This window comes from Python bivittatus, unplaced genomic scaffold, assembly GCF_059951505.1.
Source record: "Python bivittatus isolate LINGU-HERP-01145 unplaced genomic scaffold, Pbiv_v1 ctg000440_np1212, whole genome shotgun sequence".
NCBI classification, from domain to species: Eukaryota; Metazoa; Chordata; class Lepidosauria; order Squamata; family Pythonidae; genus Python; species Python bivittatus.
In genome coordinates this window covers 4,859,316-4,884,400 of record NW_028277063.1, presented here as the reverse complement: position 1 = coordinate 4,884,400, position 25,085 = coordinate 4,859,316, and the positions used below count along the sequence as shown (strand labels likewise).

The window sequence follows — 25,085 nt, the reverse complement described above, 5'->3', positions numbered from 1 at the left end:
TTTCTGTGGGTTCCTCTTCGTGATAGGCGAGACTTTATAAGCTCAAGCAAATCGTGTGGATGCTCAGTGATAGACGGCCGAGTTGACCTGTAAACTTGCTTAATGGTAAGGCAAGCTGATAGACCAAGTCGGACCAATAGAGAATGGCGGCATTATGGCGGGAGATTCCAAATGGCGGGATCTACAGTAATGGGCAGCGAGGCTCGGTCAGTGGAACTCCCACTCTCAAAACTATTACTACGTCAAGGTTAGGCGAACGTTACTCTTTATCAACCAGGGCGGGCAGCTCCAATAGGAACTGAAGAAAGGGGACGATTGGTCCTAAGTCCATTGAACTGTCCAATGAGCTCTGGGGGCGTGCCTTACTCATTGATAAGCATTGCACTTGACCAATGAAGATAAGGGGCGGGGCAGCTCCTAAGAGGGGGCGGTTACATTCATTTGACATTCAATTATCCAATAGGAAAATACTGCTCCAGCCTAATGTGTGCAGTAGGCACACTGCAGGCAGGACGCTGTTCCAAAAAAGGCGCGACTGGAGAAGAAACACTAAGCAATTTGACAGGCGGCAAATTTGTCCAATCGGGCGCGTAGGCTTGGGGCCGCGTCCTCATTCGACTTCGGAAGGCGGGTTGAAGATTAATGGACACCGGCATCGTCGAATAAACTGTGGCCACTCCCCTTCCCTTATATGAGCAGAGATAGGAATCAGCGGCAACATGCATCTACTCTATCGAATAACAGGCCGAGACTCCCCTTTCCAAAGGAAGTCTTTCTTCGCCAATCAGCCCCGAGCACGCGGGTGGGAGGTCCGGGAGGCCGTCTTTGCTTCGGGGGCACAATGGAGGCACAACGGGAAGAAGGTGGGGCCGCCTGTGATTGACGGCTGAGCTTGGCCAACGGCACGCCGTAGCCACGGGGCCGGGAAAGTGACAGGCTTTCGGAAGGGCGAATCGCGCGGGGGGACGGGTGGGCGCGCGCTCGTTGTGAGGCGGGTGAACCAACAGCGGAGAATAAGAAACGGAGCGCCCGTGCGGGTCTGAGTGTAAGAGAAAGGAAGAAAGGGAACGGGGGGAAGGAGGAGGGGGGGTGGAGGCAAAGCGAAGGAGGGTTTGTGGAGGCAAAGTCCGTTGGGAACGCCGGCGCGCGTGGAGGAGGGGGAGGAGAAGGACGGGGGCTCTCTCGCGCGCGGCGATCAGACCAAGGCGGTGCGCGTGGGATCCGGCGAGGAAAGGGGAGGGTTTCAGAGGGAGGGGACGTCTCCTCGGGTCGCGTGAGGGTTGCGCGAGGCTGGGGCCGAAGTGGGCGCCTGAGCCTTCGCCTGTCAGTCAGTCAGTTCCCCTCCGTGGGGAAGATATCAAGAAACCCCCTTTCCGCTCTTTCCGCCCGCATTTCGTTTTCTCTTCCAGTCCAAATCCTGATCTAACAAAGCCCCATTTCCTCTCAGAGGTGTCAGAGCCCCCTTTTCCCTCTCGCTCCTCTACTGTTTCATCATAAATAGCCTCTACGAATGAGAAAAGCCCCTTTTGCTCATGCTCCCCCTCAAAACCAGGTTGTCATTCTCTGCCTGCCCTTGCCATGAAGGGTGCATCCCCCCCCCTTCGTGCTCTGTAATCGGCTTTCTGCAAATAAACACGCGTTTACACTTAGACTAGCCTACCTAACTCGGTGTATTCCAGACATACTGAACGTCCCATAATTTTTAGGCAGCATTCCCAATGGGATTAAAAGAGTTTTTGCTTCAAGGCATCTGCAGGACACTAGGCTGGAAAGTCTGATTAGACTTAGTCGCCAGTTAAATTCTTCTTTTTCAAATCTGTCACATGGTCAGATCTCGCTTTCTCTCACCTCTTCACTTTGTGCTCTCCTAGTTCTGTGTTAAAGCATCTTCCCTTTATAGAAGTGGTCCAGAAATTTCCTTTCCTCAACTATGTTGCACTGAGCACCGGAATCCAGCATGGTAGTACATTTGAGGCTCTTGCCCATTATTGCACACACTGTCTCACACACTGCTGCTATATATAAAGTTTCTATATGGTGCAGGTCGCTGACTTTTAAAACTGTTACATTAAAAATAAGTGACTGTGCAGATTCTTCAAGATGTCTGATGTAGTAGGTGGTTAGGACATTTATAGAACACTTTAATGTTAAAGCTGCTATTGCACTGATTTTGGTCTTTAGTATTATGCCCCCCCCCAATGAAGAATGAAATTAAAGATAAATATGAGCAAAGAAAATTGTATTAGACCTTCACTGATGAATGAGGCAGGATCTTTATCACAGCAATCTGGCATGGGAAGCTGTTTGAAGAATGGGAGTAAACTTTGTACCATTTGTTTCATATTCAGAATGTTCTTGTTTACTAGCATTTATTTCTAGAGCTTTTTGATATGTACACAATTATCACTGTATTTGGTTTCCACTCCTTCTGCAAAGGACTCAGGTATATGAAATCATAATGTTTTTCCCCTCATAGCATCCTGGGATGTTCATTTTCATCCAGTAAACTTATGGTAGTGCATCTTGCTTATTTCATAAACAAAACTAATAATGTGAAGGTACTGTAAAGGAGAGATATCTCAGTAATGTTGTTCATACAGTGCCAGCAGCCATAATGTGGTTTGCTTGTTTGCTGCTTAGTGTGATGTATGAATGGAACCAATTATCATTTACCCAATAAACCCTGGTTAGATTGATGGTAGAGTGATATACAAGCTAGATCAGAGGATTTTGGTTTGAAACAACTTTGAAAAATAGGCTGACACAATTATATACTGGTAAATAGCAAGCATACAGTCTCTTGACTCTTTGTGTTCTTTGCCCCAAACTGATGCCTTCCCAATGTGCAGTAGGGTGGGCAAAGTTTGGTGGCATAGAGCTGCATTTAACACACTGGGGGAATCCAAGAGCATGATGAACAGAACAATGATGCAAATTGTGTGTATTCATTTTTCCTTGGTTTTTGAAGATGTATTTTTGTTTTTTTAAACTATGTTAAGCTTACTGTAGGATATGCGATACAGTTTTCAAGCTCTGTATCTCAAAACAGTAACAAATATTTCTACAAATTTTCAGCAGTTATAGTCAGAAGAATCTTGGGGCTATAGTTTGTCCTCATTCTACCAATTTTAGTCCAATACAACTGAAAAGTGCCAGGTTAGGAAATGCTGCTTTATCTACTCATATAAAAGCTAATTTATTTAAAAACATAAAATGCTCCTATAACCATTCCCAAGAAATTAATGTAATTACAGAAATTCTGCCATCCTGAGTTAATTAACTGCCATTTTCCTCCTCTGGCAGTGCTGGGAATTAGGAGAAGAAAAGTAAGAAACTGCTAGCCTGTTATAATTCAGAAAACAAAAGCCAGGAAATTCTCTGGCCCAGACTATGAAACAGGAATTTGCATGGAAATAGACTTGCATTCCTTACAAATAAATTACTGCAATCTTTAATTTGACACCCTGTCTCTTCTGAAGAACACCTTACAGACAAGCTTAACACTGTATGTGAAAAAGAAGTATAACTTTTCAACAACTCTACCTTAAGATAGAGATAGTCATGTAGAAAGAGGAGAATCTGCTCCGTTCACTTTGGCACAGTGGATTTACAGTACTTTGCACATCTGCTGTACAAATGAAAAAATTGCATATGAGTAATTCAAACAAAGAATTTTAATGTAAGATGTGGAACTGAAGTAAGTTTGGATAACTTGTTAAGACTATTCAATTTTTCTGGCATTCAGGCCCCAATTTCCTGATTTTTCAAGGAAAGGAGTTTATGTTTTATGCCATCTATGTGCTGTATCCTTTTATGGTTTCATACAGCATAATTGAAGCATGGACTAATCACATAGATTGGATCTGTCCGACATACTAGGTTAAAAATATCTTGTTTGTGGTTCAGTGTGTCATATTAAACCACAGAATTGGGCTGAGTAAATTGTGGTTCAGTTAACCATGGGTATGCATATCAGGTGAGCATAGCTACGCTCTCACTTCAAATTATTACTTTGGCCTTCTTAGCCATATGGTCTCAGCAGGAGGCAGCACCTGGCTGGGCTTGGAAGCTGGTTAGTATTTGAATGAAAACCATAGCTATGGGCTAGTATGAGAAGTTGCAAAAATATCCAGGAAGAAGGCAGCAGCAAATCACTTCTGTATATTGCTGCCAAGAAAACCACATTAACTGATTGATCTGCATTTCTGTCTTGCTGCAATCCAATAAGACTTTTAAGTAAGTTCATGAAGTTACTACAACTGCTCAGGGAGCTGGTTGATTAGAGACAAAGGGATGACAAGAATGTCGACTTGATATCCCAGTAGTATAGCTTCCACGATATTAAGAGTCATGGGGCCTCCTAACTCAGCAATTGATGTTCTCTTGAAAAAGCCTCAAGGTCCTGTTTTCACAACAATATTTATATTCATCTGGAATATAAATTGCTTTGATTTAGTTAGAAGCCAACTGGGCAAGTCCATTACAGGAAATAGGGGTCTCCTTGCAAGATTATCTGGGATGAGTTTGAGTCTGTTGGTTCTGAGGAAATGGGCAAAGTGCTTAGCTCTGCCACTTGTTGATTGGATCCCTGCCTTTCCTGGTTGGTGAAGGCTCCCAAGGAGGTGACAAAAGACTGGGTCAGAGGAGTAATGAATGCATCCTTGAGAGAGGGGCTGGTTCTGCCTGCCCTGAAAGAGGTGTTGATATATCACCTACTCAGGAAGCTGTAACATTTCCATTGGATAGATTAGCAGCCATATGGATTGAATAAATATTCAACTGGTTTTGAGGAATGACTGACCACTTTCTAATCTTCCCTTTTTGGGGAAGGTTGTGCAGAAATAAAGTAGATTATCTATACCCTCTTCAGTCAGGATTCAGACTTTGTCATGGAATGTTCAGGCTGGAAGAGGACCTGGTTGGAGGTGGCTGGAGAACCTGTTTGGGCTGCCGGAGCAGGCCGGGGATTTGTTGTGCCGGCAGTGCCTGCTGCATTTGCCTGCTGTGCCTGCCACGTTTGCTGTGCTTGAGGACTTTGCGGCCGTGCCTGTGGACTTTGTGGCAGTTTTGTGCTGTACAGTTTTTTTTTTTTTTGCTGCAGACATCTCTGCCCCCATAGACATCTCTCCCCCCATGGACTTTTGGTGGAGGACAGGGCGATTCCTGCGGCTGGTTGGCGATGCTGAGGGACTCCAATCACATTTTGATGGTGGAGGCCCTCTGCCCACCGCGACACTGTGTGACCCTGACAGCTTTCCATCTGAGACGACTCTGGGACATTGGAGGAGTTGGCAGTGGCTAGGCGGGGAGAGAATAATAGTAGAGTGGCAGACTATTGTGGATTCTCCCTCCCCGTGGAGGCCATTTTGCCTTCCCTTCTGCCAGTTCCGGAGAGGAAAAATTCGACTACTGACCACTTTGGCGTGGATTCCATCTACTGGTTAAGTTGCCTATGACTGTGGACTGAGGGTTTCCTACTGTAGTCTGATTCTCCCCTCTGGGCAAGAGCCAGAGGAGGAGATTGGTGGGAATGGGGGTAAATGGACAGGAGCCCTTGACCAGTTGGTGAGAGCAGCAAGGGAGGGGCCTCTCTGAGTGGGAGTGTTGTGAGTGTATTTGTGGGTAGAGTGGGGAGGTGGTCGCTCGGTACCCTGATGGCGCTGAGAGCTAGTGAAGCTAAAGTGCCTCAGGGTTCCTGGCTTCCCCTCCCTGGGATGCATGGAGTGGAGGACAGTGGGAGGTCCCCGGCTTTGGGAATTGGAGGGCCTGGACTGGGGGATGGTGCTGCCTTTGGGGGGGTAGGGGTGGGCCAAAGTATTATGGAGGTGATGGGCATGGGGAGATATGGTGGGAGACAGGGAGCAGGCTGTTCTCGGGGAACGTGGGGCCGTTGTCCTATACCAATTTCTTGTTCCAGCTCCCTGGTCTCAGCTTCTGTACCCAGTCAGTAGACCTTCAGAGGCCCTGGCTTTCAGCTGCTGCTTCTAAGTGCCAGGTCGATCTGTAATAAGGTCTCTCTCATCTGTGATGTAATCAGTGAGAGGGCCAACCTGGCATGTATTACGGAGACATGACTGGGCCCAGAAGGGGGAGGGTAGCCCTTTCGGAGACATACCCAACTGGATTTTCAGTGAGGCATCAGCCGAGACCCCGGGGCAGGGGTGGAGGTATGGCGATTGTCATCCAGGAATCTCTTACAGCTTTCAGGGGCACTGCACCACAGGCTACTGGATGTGAGACCCTGTTCATTAAGTTGGGCTCTAGGGATCATTTGGGATTGTTGCTTTGTACCGGCCTCCCTGCTGCACAGCAACCTCCCTGCCTGAGCTCCTTGACTTCATTTCTGGGTTGGCAGGGGAGTTCCCCAGACTTATGGTCTTGGGGAACTTCAATCTGCCTTCTCTAGGAGTGGTGGCTGAGGCAGCTCAGGAGTTCATGGCCACCATGATGGCCATGGGCCTATCCCAGATCATCCAGAGCCTGACACGGGACAGTGGTAACACACTGGATCTGGTGTTCCTGTTGGAGCAGTGGCAGTGTGATCTGAAATTGGGGGAGCTCTTGATATCTCCCTTGTCATGGTCAGATCATGCACTGATTACCATGGGATTCTCTAGTGTCACTATCCACTGCAGGGAGGCTGTACCCATTAGATTGGTCTGCCCCTGGCGACTGATGGATCCGGATGGGTTTCAGAGAGAGTTGGGGCTGTTCCTGCTGGTCTGTGGCATGATTCATTTGAAGACTTGGTTACTGCTTGGAATAGGGGGGTGGCTGAGGCTTTGGATCGGATCATGCCCATGCAACCTCCCCTTTCATGGATCCCGCCACTCCCTGTGGTTCATGGAGGAGTTGAGGGAGATGAAACAAAAGAAGAGACATCTACAGCGTTCTTTGAATGCGTGAGTACCTTTACCTCTTAAAGAGGGCTTGGTTCACCCCCTCCTCAAGAAGCCATTGCTGGACTCCACTATATGGACAGTTTTTGAGGAATGTGGTTGCACAGCAGCTTCAGAGGACCTTGGATGAAGTAGATTATCTGGATTCCTTTCAGTCAGGATTCAGGCCCGGATATGGGATGGAAACGGCATTGGTCGCACTTTTGGATGATCTCTGGCGAGGGTGGGATGGGGGGTTGTGGATCCATCCTCATCCTACTTGACCTCTCTGCAGCTTTCAGTACCATTGACCATGGTATCCTTCTGGATTGGCTCAGGATTGGGGGTGGGCAGCAGTGTTTTTCTGGTTCGCCTCCTTTCTCCGGGGTCGATTCCAGTCAGTGATGATTAGGTGCTGCAGGGTTAGGTGCTCTCTCCACTCCTATCTAACATCTACATGAGACTGCTGAGTGAGCTCATCCATTGCCATGGGGTGAGGTATCATCAATATGCTGATGATACTCAATTATATATTTCTGCCCCCACGGATGTCTTATCCTGGTGCCTGGAGGCTGTGAGGGTCTGGATGGGGAACAACAGGCTTCAACTGAACCCTGGCAAGACTGAGTGGCTTTGGGTTTTGGGGCCTGCCAATTATAAGACTACGCCATCTTTGTAGTATCTCCAGAACTAGAAGGAAGCAAAAATTCACAGACAAAAGAAACATTAAATGTTTCTGTATTTTAAAATGTAGTCTCTCTGGGTCAAGCTGAACTTTTGCTGACTACATGGACAACAATACAGAAGTGATTTGCCATTACCTTTCACAATGTTTCTTTGACTTCCCAATCTAGTTTACATCTCAGGGATTGCTGGTGTTCTCCTATCCAAGGACAAATCAGTTCTGACTCTTTTTGGCTGGTGAGCCCCACAAGGTTGGTCAGGTGCTGCCACCTGCTGGATATCTATTCCAAAGATTCCCTCTAGAAGGATTTTAACTCCCATTATAGAGGGTACCAATTTGAGGGAGATTGAACAGGAATTATTTAATGCTTTGGAGTCTAGATTCCCCCACAAACATATTCATACTTCATGTTTTGAGTTATGTAGTATGCTTTTGAAACATTTTACTAAGAGAATATTTCAGGAGAGATCTTTGCAGTGCTTATTCCCTCTTTCCTAGCCATGGAGAAGTTTGTGATTTGTTGATTAGATCAAATGAATGTTATATGAACTTCAGCTTTAATAACATGGTGCTTGAAGATTTGCCACATATATTTAAAAAGTTACATCAACCATAATATATAGTAAAATAATTTTTGTTCATGTTGAGTTTGCTACTGATTAACCTACATCTATAAAAACTGTTTCTTGGTTTATACTTTAATTATAACAATTACAGTACACAATAGAAAAGTCAACATAGTAGAAAAATTATGAGCAAACGTGGCAAAATGTCCTTACGCCATTTTTTTAGTTTTTAGTATGTTGGAACAGTTCTAATAAAGGCTGCCTTTCTTAGAAAAAGAAAATCTCTGCTGTGTGTTCATGTGATGTGCAAATAGCAAGATAAAATTATGGTTGTGTTGGGAGGGAGTGCTTCTGCTTATTTTAATATTTGCTAGTCTGCATTTATTGGAGCTTAGATTCATGTTCCCAACTTCCCTGTGTATTTGGCTTTAATTGTCTGCCTTGCCTCTCTCTTGTGGCTAGCAGAGTTGAGAACAGCATGGTTCTGGAAAGAAGATGGGCTCTACTCGGGTGACTGCAAAAGAGCTATGTGAGAATGACGACCTTGCCACGACACTAATTCTTGACTCCTACCTTGGCTTTAAGACACATAAAATGAATGTAAGGTAAGGAATGGGAATGGAATAACTCTGAAAATTTAGGTTGCAAAGCAGGAATGAATATCTGTCTATCTATCTAGATTGGATATGGATATTAAGTGGTGAGGATTGAGAGTAGTAAGGAAAAAAGTATGTTTCAAAAGAAATCCTCTTTCATTTCTACAGCCCACTCCCAGCTATCAGAAGAAAGCACCATTTACGGGAGGCGGTGGAGGCTTTCCGGAAGCGCAAGGACCTAGAAGCCGCGTATCAAGCCTTGATGCAGGGTGGCTGGGCCTGCCAGTATTTTGCAAACCGGAGCCATCAGCAAGAAGCCGCCTTCAAGACTCATGTACAATCCTGTCTTTTGCCTATTGGCTGGAGAGCATGTTGAAGTCTGAAAGAGTTATTTAGATAGACTTTTTCTTCCCAAGCCAGTTCCTTTCAGATTATTACATTATAGCTCTTATCACGCTAGTCAGCATGGCAGTTAGGGTGGTGGGAGTTCTATTTTAACACCATTCCAAAGAAACAGGCTTGGAAAGCCTGTTCCATAACGTGTTATTTATTATTAAAAGTGAATCATGTAAGAACGTAAATGAGAAAAAAGTACTTACCCTAATCTAGTCTATGCCTTCCTTTTCTCTAGACCAGGTTAGATGTATCGTATTGGTGCTCTGGCCACATACAACTTAGCATTAACTTTGTAATTAAGTGACAAACAATTACTAGGCTATCATCTTTTTTTTTAACTTGCCTGTTACTTGTAACTTGCCTATGTTACTTGTAACACAAGCTGGCAGCCACAGAGGCTGGCTGTTGATGAAAGGACAAAGAAGTATGATTTCCTTCCTTTTTGGCTGAGCTTTGGTGTTTTTAAGCATCTTCAACTGACATGAAAGTGAGCTGGATAAAGAGAAAATTGTTACAGTTAGATACATTTTATATGCCAAGAGAGCAAGCATATTCAAAGAAAATGAACATTGTGACTAACCTAGTGCCTCTCCCTCCACTGATTCTTCCAATTAGCTGCCTTGCACTGATCTTATCCATCATATAATACTTTGTCTGCATTCTAAAATGCCTATGTCCAACTATATTCAACCTGGTATCCTCCATATCTCTTGGACCAACTCCCATAAACCATATCTTGTAACACATTTAGAAGATACCTTGTTCAATATATATATGTGTGCATGTGTGTGTGTATCTCTGTGCTAATAACAACCCCACACACACAATATATGTCTACTTTTTAATCTGACCCAGTGCTGCCTCATCTCTGTTTCCTCTTACTGAATATTTATGCTAGCTTTCAAGTTCTTATTTAGTTATTTCAGGGGTGTATAGATAATTTTGATACTTAGCGCTTCAGGTTTCAAGAGGTATTAAATATTCCACTGCTGTCTTCCATCTCCGTATTTATATGTATGGTGGGAACTTGATTTTTTTCTTCCTCTCTTTAATGAATTACGGTTATTTAATAACCAGAATTGCTTTGTTCTGCTTGCTCTATAGAAAGTCATTAAAGGCAGATCCAAGGAATAATGAGAGTTTTATTTTTTGGTTGATAACTCTTATTAACAGAGAGATTTTTGTTCTCTCCATCTGTTCATCTAGAGGCACGCTGCTGTTAGTGTCACAGGTGTCATCAATTGCTATAATAAAGTATTCATTGCATATGAATAACCCGTTACTCAAAATTAACCCAATTTCTACATCTTCCTTATTTATTTATTTTTGAATACCGATATCTTTCTGTTTTTCTGACTATGCCTTCACTGGTTTCACAAAATCCTGATGTTCTGTGGTGTCAGTATCAATATTTTGTTTTTGGTTCTGGTTTTGTCTCTTTTCCAAATGATACAATTAGTTCTTTAGCCAGTTGTAGATCTTTCCTCTTCCTGTGATAAACCACATCATTACTAGTCTGCACAATACAAGTTCGCTTACAGATTGACAACAGACTGTGCTGTCTATCACAATGTTTGCCCCTTTCCATTGTTTCCTTATGGTAGCCAATTACTGATGAGAAATTATCTCCATTAAATAAAGCTTCCCTAGATGACGAAAGAAATCTAAAAAGGCTTTTCACTGTAAGGATGTTCAGGACTCAGTAGCAGTCTAACTTCAAAATCTATGCATTTTCTTAGAAGGGGTAAACTCCAGCAGGCCAAAATAAGATACCTTATTTCTTCAAAAGAAGAGAAATTGTCTAGAATCCTAAGATGGGGGTAGACTGGGAGCCAAAATGACATAGAGTTTAATTCGGAGAATATCTTGGAACCTGGATTGATGGGAGCCATCCCTCTCTCTCTCTCTCTCTCTCTCTTCCTCACCACCCCAGATTTTTCGGTATCTTCGCATTTTCCTTCCTGAGAGTGGTTTTGCCATCAGACGCTGTAGTCGATATTCCTTAGAAATAAATGGAGCCCGGGTGGTATCTACAAAATCATGGTAAGATCATAGTGCTACTCCTTCCCCACGTGGCAAAATTATTAACTTACTTGCATGCTGGATTATACTAAAAAAAAATAGAAATAGAACTATGAACCATAAAAACCAAGAATGTATAATAGAGTACAATGAATTCTAGTGTCAGAAAGTTAAAAACATGTCTTTCCTGAGAGGAAAATAAAGGGAGGGGCAAGGAGTGCTTTTCTGGTGAGAGTATTCTATAAGAGGGCATGTCCATCAGAAAAACGTTCTTTCCGACCAGCATGCAAGGAAGTGGATAGTGAAGCAACCCTGTATGTGCTCTTGCCTGTTATACCTGAGATTGCAGCAGTATGGTCCTCTTGATAGGAGAGGTTATTTCTTTTCTTCCCTCCCATAAGGAGAAAGAATGATAAACTGGAGCTTTTAGAGGGCTACATTGCAGAACTGACAGAACCAGATGAGAGCTTCCTCCGAGCAGGTGAAAATGACTTCAGCATCATGTACTCCACCCGGAAACAGTGTGCCCAGCTCTGGCTAGGGCCTGCCGCCTTCATTAATCATGGTAGGTGGAAGCCTTCAGTTAGCCCTGGTTCTTTCTTTCTCTTCCTCTTCTGACTTTTTCCACCCATAGTTTTGCTGGAACTCTTTATTCCTGGCACCAGGAAAGTTCTTACCTGCCTTATAGTGCTGTATACTTATCCATATTTTTGGAAAACAGTGATGACAGAATAAACCTCTTTCTAGAATAACCTTAGAATGCCACTTCCAATGCTGAATAAAACTTTGCCTATTTATCCCTGAATTAGTTAAATTAGGTATTTTGCTTCTTCAGTGAAATTTAGCAAACCATCAAGGAAATCTCTGAGATCCTAAAGAGCCATTCATGTACTGCATTCGTGTACTTCTGAGAAAATGTTGGTCATTGGCCAGCAAGATACTGTAAGGCCAAAGCTTTCAATGCTGGTCCCAAATTAGTTTGGGTGCAAGGGGAAAAAAGTGCTGTTTTGAGTATAGTTCTTTTAGTGTTGTTATAGATGAACTTAGACGTGACTGAAGTACCAGCTATTTTGCAGAGCTCGTAATAACTCTAATCTGACACAAAAAATAAAAACATCTGAATTCACATTTTCCACTATGCAAATTAGAGGGGCAGGTGCTTTAAACTGTTTAAATTGGTGTGAAAATGATAATGGATAAAGTAAAGTTATAAGACTAGACCAACCGATTAGCTTGATGAGGTGAATCAAGATAACGATCCCAAATCATAGAGAGGTAATAAGTAATATTCTAATCAATTATTTGGGGAAATTGAATTTTCTATAGATATCGGTAAGGATACATTGAAACCAAACAGTGGTGGAGACTGGAGATTGGTATTTAGAAAATATGCAGTTGTTATTAATAGGGCAGTACAGTAATCAGGATTCAGATGAGAAAATATGATTCAGAGCTCACATGGGAATGCTCATTAGACCTGTTGACACCTCCTTAAATCCAGTGTGGCATTTCATGAGCTACTGTGTGAAAAAAGAAAAGGACACAACTTCTTTACAGAATTGCCACTGGAGCAACGTGAGTGCCCTCATGCCTCCAAATCACCTTTCCCCCTTCAAATCTGAACCGCTGCACCGTCCTAATTACAGCATTAAGAGTTAATAATCTCATGTCAGGAAACTATATACTTAACAACTTACTGGGGTGTCCAAAATTGCATTGTTTTAATTGAAAAAATGTTTAAAAGTCTATTTAATGTATAGATACTTTTTCAGTTTTCTGTTAGGAAAATGTGAGTAGACTTTCCTAGTTAATATGATTGACATATAATAATGCTCAGGCATCTTTATTACTGACTATAAAAATCATTGTCTTTGGATAATGTGTAGATGAATTGTTACTAATGACATGGTTTATTTTGAGATATTTTAGTAAAAAAGAAAAGAGCATTATGGTCTCAGCTATTTCTTTGGTGGAATTACTGAAATGTAAAGGCACTGAGGCTTAAAGAAGGACAATTTGTTCTAAAGAAATAAAAATATCCCTAGATATCTGCCCAGTTAATGACTGGACATAAGCAGTTCCTTTGTAGACTGACCTAGTCATGTCACTCTGTATGTGCACCTGTGCAAGTTATATCATCTATTATTTTCTAAGTTAAGCATTTCCCAAGAATTGTGATTATTTTGGCAACTGGAAGAAATGTGGGTGCTATCTATCAGTATAGGTGGCCTGTAGATTAGGATCACTTGATGCTAGTTCTTGTGTGAGCTTTCATAGCGAGGGACGTTTAATCATGTGACTGGTCCTATAAAAATTGAGAATTTGATAGAATTTTGATTGCAAAAAGGCTGATGAAAAATTAGTTGGCGCTTTCTAAAGACCTTCTTATCCTAGATGTGTTTGACCATCTAGCCAGGATTGTTGCTTTCGTGTTGAATAGAGGACTGTCCAATTTTTTGAAGTTGGAAACAATTTCCCTCAAAATTTAATCATAGACTTGTGTCTCATCCATAAGAAAACCCCTAGGCATAAAAAGACATTAAGAATAAGCTGTTCTAAATGTTTGTTTACAATCTATTTGTGAGATGGTATTCTTTTAAGAAAGCTTCCCTAGTTGTTAATTGCCTAAAATGCTGCATTAGTAAGGTCTTCAAATGACCAAGGGATTATCTGATAGATTTAGGGTTCAGAACGTAACTGCAAAAGGCAATAATGAATTGAATTTTCCTGGAAACTTCTCCTTATTCAGCCACCAAACTCATAGAAAAACATGCTTCCTTTCAGTATTTTTAAAATTTCAGCAAAAGTACAGTGGTACCTTGGGTCACGAACGCTTCTGTTCACGAACAATTGGGTTCACGAACAGCACCGTTCGCAAAATTTTGCTTCCGTTCGTGAACTCCGCATCGGGTGACGAACAGGATCCGCGGCCATTTTCCCTGCTGTGACACGTGGTCGTGGCTTCCTGTAGGGAGGGGGACTCTCCCTCCAAACAATAACCGCCTCCCCACCCGCCTTCCTGTTCTCCACGCCAGAAGTCGCCTCAAGCAAGGTTAGTGTTCTTTCTCTCCATACTGTACTATATTGTACTTTGTTTCATATTTTTGTGGTTTAAAAAAAATACATATGGTTCAGAACGGATTAACCGTATTTACATTGAACCTTATGGGAAAATTTGATTTGGTTGGTGACCAAAATTGGTTGGTGACCAAATTCGTAGGGGTCAGAATGGATTAACCATATTTACATTGAACCTTATGGGAAAATTTGATTCGGGTCACGACCAATTCGGGTCGTGACCAGAGTCGTAGAACGAATTAAGTTCGTGACCCGAGGTACCACTGAATAAGACTATCAGGCACAGTTGTTTTACACCTTATTGAAGTAAGGGAGGTTTTGATATAATACATTTATGGGAGCCTATGTAGGAATGTCAAATATACTACCTTGAGTTCCAGCATGGAAAAAAGTGAGGATTTAAGCAAAATACTTCTCTTTATTTGGTTACCATAATTTGTCACCTCAATTGATTCAGATTTATAACTGCTTCAAGGCAAAGCAAAACGTATTGTTGAAAAGATGAGCAAGTTGTCTCTGCTGCAGCTTGTTAACCTGTAAGGAAGGAATGCTTGTAATTCATGTTTACCTCTTTTTTTAAATCTCCCTTTTTCTTCTTATTGCTCCCCTCCAAAATGTAATTCCTACCTGTTGTGGAACTAATCAGACTGCAGACCAAACTGTAAGGTAAGTTGTGTTGGCTTATTGTTGGGGCAGGGAATGTTGTTCGTTAGAATACAAGACTCTGAACTTGGGATAAGCCCTAAATGTATTACTGACTGCAGTGAATAGGAATGAGAGGTAATATATTTTGGGAGAGGCTGAAATAGACCAAGGGCACAATACAGTAGTAGGAGTAGGAAAGTGCCTGAGCTAGAAAAATATCTCCTTGTGATCCTACAAGCCCTACCCCATTACTCTTCTAATTCTTCACGGGAGGTACCAGACTTTTTTCCCATCCTGAAAGCTGGAAATATGATACAGTTTTCCATAGTTTAGGACCAGAAGAAACCAAATTTCTCTTTGATATGCTGTTTTGCAAAACTGGGCTGCAAAGGCATAAGCACCAGTGTAAACAAATAGCCTTGAGAAAGAGTTGATTTTGGAAACTGGAAAATGTGGGCTTTCTGAAGGAAGAAGAGACTGCTGCATTCTCCTCCTCTCCTGTGGACTTCTTGAATCTGCTTCTTGCCTTTCCTTTCTGGCTATCCTTTCTTTCCTGCTATTTCTACCCCATATTCATGTTTGTGCTGTAGTTTGTCCCAATGGATAGAAACACTGCCTGTGTCAAGGTGCTGCGGGACATTGAGCCAGATGATGAGATCACATGCTTCTATGGTGACGGCTTCTTTGGGGAGAACAATGAATTATGCGAATGCTACACTTGTGAAAGGTGAAGATGGAGAGGAGCGGGATCTCAAAGGTTGGGAGCTGGGATGGTCAGATTTCTGAGCTTTTGAGAAACAGTTGGAGGATGGGAAATTAAACGATAATCTCCATTAACTCTTGCTCCCATCTTCCAGTGCTTTCAGCAATCATTCCTGTCAAGAAGTGCAGACTGCTTAATGCCCAGGTGTTAACAAGCTCCAGTTCTCAAGGGATGATTGCTAGTTAGCATAGGATTTTGAGGGGGGAGGGGCAGTATTTTTTCTTCAACTATCCCAAGAGCCTTCATAAGATCAACAGTAGCATCTAAAGACTAGGAAGAGGAAGTTATAGCTCTTCTGCCACAGAGATCATCAGTGTTATGATTATTATGTCTTAATTTTTCACGCATTTGGCAACTACCTTAGAGTTTGTTTTTTCCAAGGATAGAAAGGGATGTATAAATATTTTAAGTAAGCAGTGATCTTTTTGATTAATGTTGGGCTGCTCCTTATATTGTCTCTCATTCTCAACTTCTTAGAAAGGGGGAAGGAGCTTTTCGCCTCCTGAATCAGACACCGTTGCTATCTACCTCAGTCAATGAAAAATACCTGCTGAGAGAGACAGATGGTCGTCTGCAGAGGTGGAAAAACCAGTCTCGCAAGCTTGCTCAACGTAGTGTGAAAGTGGGACACAAAGCCCGGCGCAGGAAGTCACAATTACATGGTGAGATATGCAAAAAATGCTTAACTGGAATGGATTTTGTGCATCATAGTGCTGTGCAGGGCAATATAGTTTGTATGTCCCCTGTGATGTGATCATCGTGCCCCCTGTAATGAGCCTTCCATTCCATCCCTGTCAACCTCAGTGTTTGTTCCACAGTGGTAGTTATCTCAGCTCCCTTTGTGGTAACAAAAGTAAAGTAGCAATTTGCTCTTTATTAAAATGGATAATCAAGAACCATTCTAGCTATTAGATTAGAGCCTGGCAGAATTAATTGGGTAGCTAACATTATAGTTCCTGTATTGGGAAGAGTAAGCAAAGTTCAGATATTTGGCTCCAAAGTGGAAAAGGTATGCAACCCTGTTGCTGCCTCTTTAATGTTTTTTGGGACCTTGCAGTTATTGTGTGATCCCAGGAAAATGCGCAGTTTCTCTGTGGGGCCGCTGACAAGTACAGCGAGGTTACCTATGCCAGATCTGTTTAGAGTCACATACTTGCATATTCTGAGAAAGAGTGTTATAGGATTATGGCTGTTAGTGTCAGAGGTTGAATGGTGAAGCAGTAGTACACTTGCTTCATCTTCTTAAAGCCCTTGAAAAGTCTTACTGTTGCAGCAGGGAGAAATGGAAGTTGCCTGTTGTGTAGTGAAGACTTGGCAGCAGTAGTTAAATAAGATGAAATTGGGGAGAGGAGTGGTATTCTTAGAACTGATATCTCTTTTCCTTTTCTAGGTGCTGTACACAGATATACCACGCGCTGGTATCCCAGGATGCTAAAGCCTTTATACATCCCACTGCACAACTGCTTGGCCTGCAGAGCACGTAGATGCAAGCTCCGTAAGCAGCCCCTGGTGTGTCTGCTTCGTTGTCCTCCTCCTGTGCTGCCTGTATTGCACCTGAGGCAATCTTTGAGAAACAAGAATTGCTACTCCAAGGCCCAGCAGCACTGCTCCCTCATAAAAGTGCACAGTTGCCCTGGAAGCCTGGGCTTGGCAGGCCAGTGCAGCTTGGTAGTGAATCTTGGGAAAAGAATTCCCTTGGACTGGGCGCGGTTTCATAGAGAAGTAGTGTGTGACGTTAAGGAGAGAAAACCTCCTATCACCAATGGGGAGTTTAGCCAAGGAACTGAGGAATATGATTCAAGAGATATGGAGAGTCATGCTGATGTCATAGAAACCCGTGAATCAGGATCTGGGGTTCTCCACTCAGGACAGCAAGTCCCCCTTGATTCTTCAGGTCCTCTTCCATCCCGTCAGTTCTTGTGCAGAACAAGGAGCATGGCCCAGCGCCAAGCTCAGGTTTTGCCCAGATCCCAGCTGTCATTAGCAACAGTAGACCCCAAGCTTTCCCAGTATGCTCATGTCCGCCTTGAAGGCCCACTTTTTGGAGGCAGGCAGTGCTGGCAGCACTCTTCTTCAGACAAGATGGAGAAGGAGCAAGCAGAAGAGCAACATCTTCCTAAGCGAATGGTTTCCTTCCCCCCTTTTGTGCCACCCAAACGGCTTCGACTGGTAGTGAGCCATGGCTCCATAAACCTTGAGGTGGCTGCAAGCTCCTGTGAGGAACTGTCCTGATCTGGCTGATCTCCTGTGACTGAAAACAGACTTTAGCTTCTGACTGAATTTACCCTTGATAACCAGGGCAAAACCCATCTACCAGAATTTGTCTGAAATTATCCAACTTTTTGTCTTTGTTGAGCCCTTCTCCCAATCACCTTGTATGGGTTGATAACATCTCTTCTAAAGTAATGTCCCCAGTGGGCACAAGGTATTCTCTGCTAGAAACACTGCATTTTGTTCTATTCCTTCTTTTTCCTGTTGAAGATGATATTTCAGTTATCTTTCCAGGGTACTTCCTTCATCATATCCTCACTGTTCCTTTAAAAAATTGCTCTCCACTACTTTGCCAAACCTTACTGTATACCCTTGAAACTTAAGCCATATAGTAGACTGCATGGATGCTTGGGATTGCCGCCTGGTCTTTTCTTTGAACTCTGCTTTCTCTGCCACAGAGTCCTTTCATCTCTCTACTCTAGATGTCCCCATGCTCTGGTTTATAGCACCATAATCATAGACTTCTTGGCAGATGGACGTGGTATTTTGGTATTTATTGTCCCTACAGAGTGAGGCAGCATTGGTGAAGTGACTTGTGGAGAAAAGAAAACCAGCATCCAATCAGGGAAGTCTCTTTAAAATTTATTGTGAGAAAACCAGCAACCAGAAGTGCACATTGGCATTCAGCCTGAAGGCTGCTCTTTGCTCAACAGGCTTAAATAGGGGGTTAAATGTTCTTGCTCCTCTTCTTTTGCCATCTCACTGTTTGGGTGCCTATTGTTACAAGACGTCTAATTTTCTAGTTTTGGAAGCTACTTTTATATTAGTTAATCTGTGTGACTTGTTTCTTCTCCCTGCTGGAGTTTTAAACAGATGTCTACTGGGGCTTTTTAGAATATTAATGAACTTTAGATTTTCAGGTGTTTTATATTTGATAAAGTTGAGCTGCTTGGCTCAGGGGCATTGTGATAAAGGGGCTTCCTTCTGTGAGAGGCTGATGAGCAGGATAAAAGTTCTACTCAGTTAAATGTGGCTGAGCTCAGTTCAAAGCCACACATGGTAAGTGGATTTTCTGTATATTTTCTCATTCATCTTGCCATGACAGTTCTTAGGATTTTGAGCAGGTATGGCACATTCTGGTGTTAGAAATCTGAGTGCAAGTTATATGGGGAGGTGGTGGCTATTGAATGGGTGAAAACACTGCAGTCAAGCTTTCCCTCTGAGTTCTTGCTTTGTTTTGAAATTTTGTGGAATCCTTTGTGGTGTTGACTCTGGAGTGAATATCCAAGAGTTAGGACAGCCTGATGTTCCTTTTCCAACCCCTCCTTTTTTGTTTGTTCTGTAATTTGGTGCATTTGGTGTTAAGCTTTTCCAGATGACACTGAAAGTCATGTTAAGTTGGGAGTTAAGCTGTGCGCATTTGAGAATAAGTTCCATTAAACTTAGACTTCCTTTTGAATACCAATGGGTAGAATCCAGCAAAGGTTTCTTGATCTCTGAAGTTAGGAATTTATAGAGCTTTTAGAGTAGCATCTAGTTTGTCTGGCATGCATTTTTGCTCTGAGATTCATAATGTATTGCAATTCTGGGTTTTTCATTGCTCTGCAAATAGGTGCTGATTCATGGGAAATCACTGTGGTTTTGAAAGTGGTTTTTAGATGTTAGCCTTTAAGAGGTAGGGTGAGCTGAAGCTGTTCAGCCTATCCTGAGAAGGAAATCATAGGAAGAATGACCATAGACTGGTAATTGTGCATAGTCGTGTAAAAGCATCACATAAAAAATAGGCATGCAGAGATAACAGAAACAGCATTTTTCTATATATTGATTAGGAAGGCATAACAATAGCATCTTTTTGCTAGTGATTTGAATATTTTCTTACAGGTGTTCATGTGATTGTCCAGAATTACCACAGTCAATGCACATTCTTCCTTCTACTCTCCTAGACCCTCATATATATTTATGTATATATGAAAAAGTTAGTTTAAAAAATGTTAGTGAACTTGATATCACAATGCTCACTAAAAGAACTGGGATATACAGTAGCTGAAATTGCACATCTTTTCCTGCTCTATAAGCTTGTTTTATATTTGTTAAAATTTAAAAAAGTAGGCATTTTTTTCTTCCCCAAAAGTTCCATAGTTTAGTAATCATTTAATATTTCATAACAGTTATCCCCGTGACTTCTTGTTAATTGCACATTGTTGTTTAGTTGCATCACAGAATATGTGTGATTCACTATATATGGTACTGTTTTGGTGCCTATATGTGAGTGTCTATGACAATAGTCTTGACCTAAATATAAGGGATGATGTCTCATTAGTTTTTGAGTTTTAAAGAGGCTTCTTCTACAAGATGTGCATTTTCATCTGTGTATCAATGTTTGCACACAGCATAGATAAATGTACTAAAAAGAAACAGGGGTTTTAGTGATTTTTCTGACTTCATGACTCCTATTAATGTGGGCGCCCAGACTTGCTTTCTTGCTTGCTACTTTCCATTTGTGGATGTTCCATGTTAGATAATAGTTGCAGGCTAGTGGCACAGCCTTTAGGTAGTAGCTGTAATGGGGGGAGGGGAGAGAGGAACAAAGAGGGCAAGATGGTCAAGGGTTTTGTGTGGGGAAAGGTCAGGGGTGGGAAGGGTGGATGTTGCTAGTCAGGATACTGTACACTCTCTGTGAAAAGGCAGGCTGGGGCTCAGTTTTCACCTTTCTGTGCCTCTGTTTTTCCCATCTTTCCAGGTGGGTTTATGGTTTGTGCTACCTCGTTTGGGAAGGGAAGCATCAAGGCACTCTTCCAGTCTCTGACTTCAGTCTTCTTTCAGTCCAGTGTCCATTAAGTCCTGTCATTTCTTTTCCGACTTTCATGCTTCCAGATTAAAAACACGCATGCTCTCATGAGGTGGAATGGTAGCAGATCCACTTATTTTCTGTTCTAGCATCCTGTATGAGTAGGTTTTTAGATCAGCCTGCTTTTTTACTTCTCCATGTCCAGTCTCTGCTCGTTTCCCAGATAATACCATGGTTTATTACATTACTTCTTGCATCTGTTATAAGTCTTTTCAAACATGCTTTTGGCCTGGAGCCAATGTGCCCCCATTTCAAAAGAAAAATTCCACCTCTCCATAAAAGTTATGCTCAGGAGGGTATGCTAAGATACCTTGATTTTCACATAGGTGGGAAAAATAAGCAACCTGGACACTGGGGAAGGTCTCTGGTTGGCTGGGTTCCTCAGGGAGTGGTTGGGTAGAAGCCTGTATATCATTTTCTGCCCCAGTTTTTAACCACAGTGCATCAGTCTAACTACCTGCCTTTTACGGTGGGGTCATTACAAACTTGCTTCATTAGGAAACAAGTTGCTCAGCCCATAATATGCACTAACTAGGATTGTGGGAAATTTGCTCCATTGTACCACTCCCATCTCTCAGCATACTTGCAATGCTTTATTTTAGTAGAGGACTCTTCCAGCAGTTGACCATCCAGAAGAGAGGAGAGGTGGAAGGGGTAACATGGAGCATATTTCTGGGGTATGTGTGTGCTCTACATTAAAAAAAGAAGAAGTAACATAAACCAAGCTCTGAATCTGCATGAATTATGAAAACCAGTTCTTATGTTTTTTCTTTTGTTACAGTGGGCAATATGTTACAGGAAATTTTGCCACGGGAAAAATTGATGAGTGCTTCCCATCTAGCCTAGCTGGTCTGTATATTACAAATCTGCCATCCCAATGTTAAGGGCTAGAATTTCTTAGGTAGAAGAAATTCAACAGGACCTGGACTCAAGCTCAAATCTTGCATTGGTGCAGCATGATTGAGTGCATACAGCCCTGGGTGTATATTAGTTTGGACTAAGCAGGAGAGGGTGGGGAGGGTAGGAGAGGGTTGTCTGTCTTTTTAATGGTGCTATATTTGAAGGGTTGATGGAGGCTACTCTCAGCTCCGGGTGTGGAAATTTGAGGCCTCAGGGTATTTCCTGCCCCATGATCAGGCCGGTATCCTGAAGTGGGGTAAAGGCAGAAATACGTGTTTGTATTTTTAATGGTGTGTGTTGGGGGGGTGCATAATACTTTTTAAAATACTTGATTGAAATAAACTCTTTTAAAACTGTTCCTGTTTCTTGATGTTGTGATATATGTATTGAGTACATGAGAAGGTTAAATGTAAGACTGGCTGTTAGAAGGTATATTTGCAGAATTACTTCAGGTATAACAAATGCTATTTTAAAAATGGACTTTATAAACTATTTCATTATCTAGACTGATAAATGAATGCTAAGAACATTGGACTCAATGTGTATTCTCCTCCCTAAGGGAAGTAGAACATTCTGCAGAGACAGAATGTCTTGTAAACACAAATAAAAAACAGTATACCTGTGGTATAATGATTGAAAATGAAGCTTCATTGTTAAATGATTACATAATATCTAGCAACAGATAGATTGTTCTTCCTTCCCATGCTTTGGCAGAAAGGTCTGTTTTGAACACAGGAAATTTGGGGCTCAAGCAAACAAATTTAAAAACAAAATGAAAATGCTTCACAACATTGAGGATAAATCTGATGTTATAGTTTGAGTGCTGAACAATAATGTTTCCTAGTAAGATATGTTATTGTTTCTTTACATCTTGCCTGCATGGCATCTTAATGTAGGCATATTTCAGTTCAGGTCTTTTATTATTTTGTCATGAACCCAAAATACAGTGGTACCTCGGGTTACGAACTTAATTCGTTCCGTGACTCTGGCCGCAGCCCGAATTGGTCGCAACCCGAAGCAAATTTCCTCATAAGGTTCAGTGTAATTACCGTTAATCCATTATGGCGTGGAGGACAGGGAGGCGGCTGTTGCTTGGAGGGAGAGTCCCCCTCCCTACAACCACGTGTCAGGGGCAGAAAATGGCCGCGGACCATGTGTCAGGGGCGGAAAAATGGCCGCGGACCATGTGTCGGGGCGGAAAAATGGCCGCGGACCATGTGTTGGGCGGAAAATGGCCGCGGACCATGTCACGGGAGGGAAAATGGCCGCATATCCTGTTTGTACCCCGAGGCGGAGTTCGCAAACCGAAGCAAAATTTTGCGGCCGGAGCTAGTCGTAACCCGAAAAGTTCGTTAACAAAAGCGTTCGTAACCCGAAGTTCCACTGTATAGTAAATAAAAGTAAAATGCATAAATAAGAATTAATATATTTATATACCCTTGTTTACATGCATGAATTAAAAAGAAAATACTTTAAACAAAAATAGGGAAAGGACCCAAATACATTAGAATACATGATATTAATATTTGAGTCTTCACAGTAGGAAAAAAAAGGGAACTGAAATGGTTATAGTTTAATTGATACTTCCCAATAAATAGGTCAGTTACCCTCATATTGCCCTTCCTGGATATTTTAAAGACTTGGTACAAATGATCTAGTTCTTTCATGTAAAATTTGCAAATAAAACTTGTTTCTATTTCTATATTTTCACAGTGGAGAATCTATCATAGAAAAAGCCTTTCTACTGATCAACTGAAAAGAGCTACAATATCGTTAAACTTTGGTATTGAATTGTTTTCTCTGTGAAGCTTGATATTTAATTTTTAATAAAATATTTATTGGAAAAATACTTAATTTTCTAATCAATTAGATATTTAATCCAAATATATTTAATTTTCTAATTACCCATTAAGCATGTCTTTCAGAGATGCACATGCTGTAAGTAACTTTAGCTTCAGTTGAAAAGGGAAGAGAAACAGTGAAACAGATAAAAGCAATATATTAAAATAATTCACTTATTTTTTTCATTAGATGGTAGAATAACCACTGTGGTTCTTGTAAAATTCTAAAGGATGTCTCTAATGCTCGGACTTGACTTTTATATAACTCTTTTCCTTGGCTTCATTTGAGGAAGTACAGGTGAAACTCGAAAAATTAGAATATCGTGCAAATGTTCATTGATGTCAGTATGGCAACTCAAAAGGTGAAACCAATATATGAGATAGACGCATTACATGCAAAGCGAGATATGTCAAGCCTTACTTTGGTATAATTGTGATGATTATGGTGTACAGCTTATGAAAACCCCAAATTCACAATCTCAGAAAATTAGAATATTACATGACATCAATAACACAAGGATTGGAAATAGAACAATATCGGACCTCTGCAAAGTATAAACATGGATATGTACTCAGTACTCGGTTTGGGCCCCTTTTGCAGCAATGACTGCCGCAATGCGGCGTGGCATGGATGCTATCAGCCTGTGGCACTGCTGAGGTGTTATGGAAGACCAGGATGCTTCAATAGCAGCCTTCAGCTCCGCTGAATTGTTCGGTCTCATGTCCCTCATCTTTCTCTTGGCAATGCCCCATAGATTCTCTAGGTCAGGTGAGTTTGCTGGCCAATCAAGCACAGTAATCCCATGGTCATTGAACCAGGTTTTGGTACTTTTGGCAGTTTGGGCAGGTGCCAAGTCCTGCTGGAAAATGAAGTCAGCATCCCCATAAAGCTCGTCTGCGAAAGGAATCATGAAGTGCTCCAAAATCTCCTGGTAGACGGCTGCGTTGTCCCTGGACTTAATGAAGCACAGTGGACCAACACCAGCAGATGACATGGCTCCCCAAATCAACACAGACTGTGGAAACTTCACACTGGACTTCAAGCATCGTGCATTGTGCGCCTCTCCATTCTTCCTCCAGACTCTGGGTCCTTGGTTCCCAAATGAGATGCAAAAGTTGCTCTCATCAGAAAAGAGGACTTTGGACCACTGGGCAACAGGCCAGTTCTTTTTTTCTGTAGCCCAGGTAAGACGCTTCTGACGTTTGTTGTTCAGGAGCGGCTTGACAAGAGGAATACGACATTTGAAGCCCATGTCCAGGATCCGTCTGTGTGTGGTGGCTCTTGATGCACTAACTCCAGCCTCAGTCCACTCCTTGTGAAAGTCCCCAACACTTTTGAATGGCCTTTTCCTGACTATCCTCTCCAGGCTGCGGTCATCCCTGCTTCTTGTGCACCTTTTTCTTCCACACTTTTCCCTTCCACATAACCTTCTATTGATGTGCTTTGATACAGCACTTTGGGAACATCCAACTTCTTTTGCAATTACCTTTTGGGGGTTTCCCTCCTTATGGAGGGTGTCAATGATGGTTTTCTGCACAACTGTCAGGTCAGCAGTCTTTCCCATGCTTGTGATTCCTACTGAACCAGCCTGAGAGACCATTTAAAGGCTCAGGAACCCTTTGCAGGTGTTATGGATTCATTAGCTGATTAGAGTG

General features: G+C 42.2%; 1 protein-coding gene across 1 annotated transcript; it reads left to right on the top strand.

Moving 5' to 3' along the window:
• The first annotated feature begins 956 nt into the window (after positions 1-956).
• On the top strand, positions 957-22,379 carry KMT5C (lysine methyltransferase 5C). The gene is given in 10 exon segments (XM_007429784.4): positions 957-1,045; positions 8,595-8,734; positions 8,894-9,059; positions 11,055-11,164; positions 11,545-11,708; positions 14,868-14,887; positions 15,457-15,593; positions 16,107-16,291; positions 17,020-17,857; positions 17,859-22,379. Coding segments are annotated over 9 exon segments (1,752 nt in total). The 5' UTR covers positions 957-1,045; positions 8,595-8,624; the 3' UTR covers positions 17,881-22,379.
• The last annotated feature ends 2,706 nt before the right edge of the window (positions 22,380-25,085 follow it).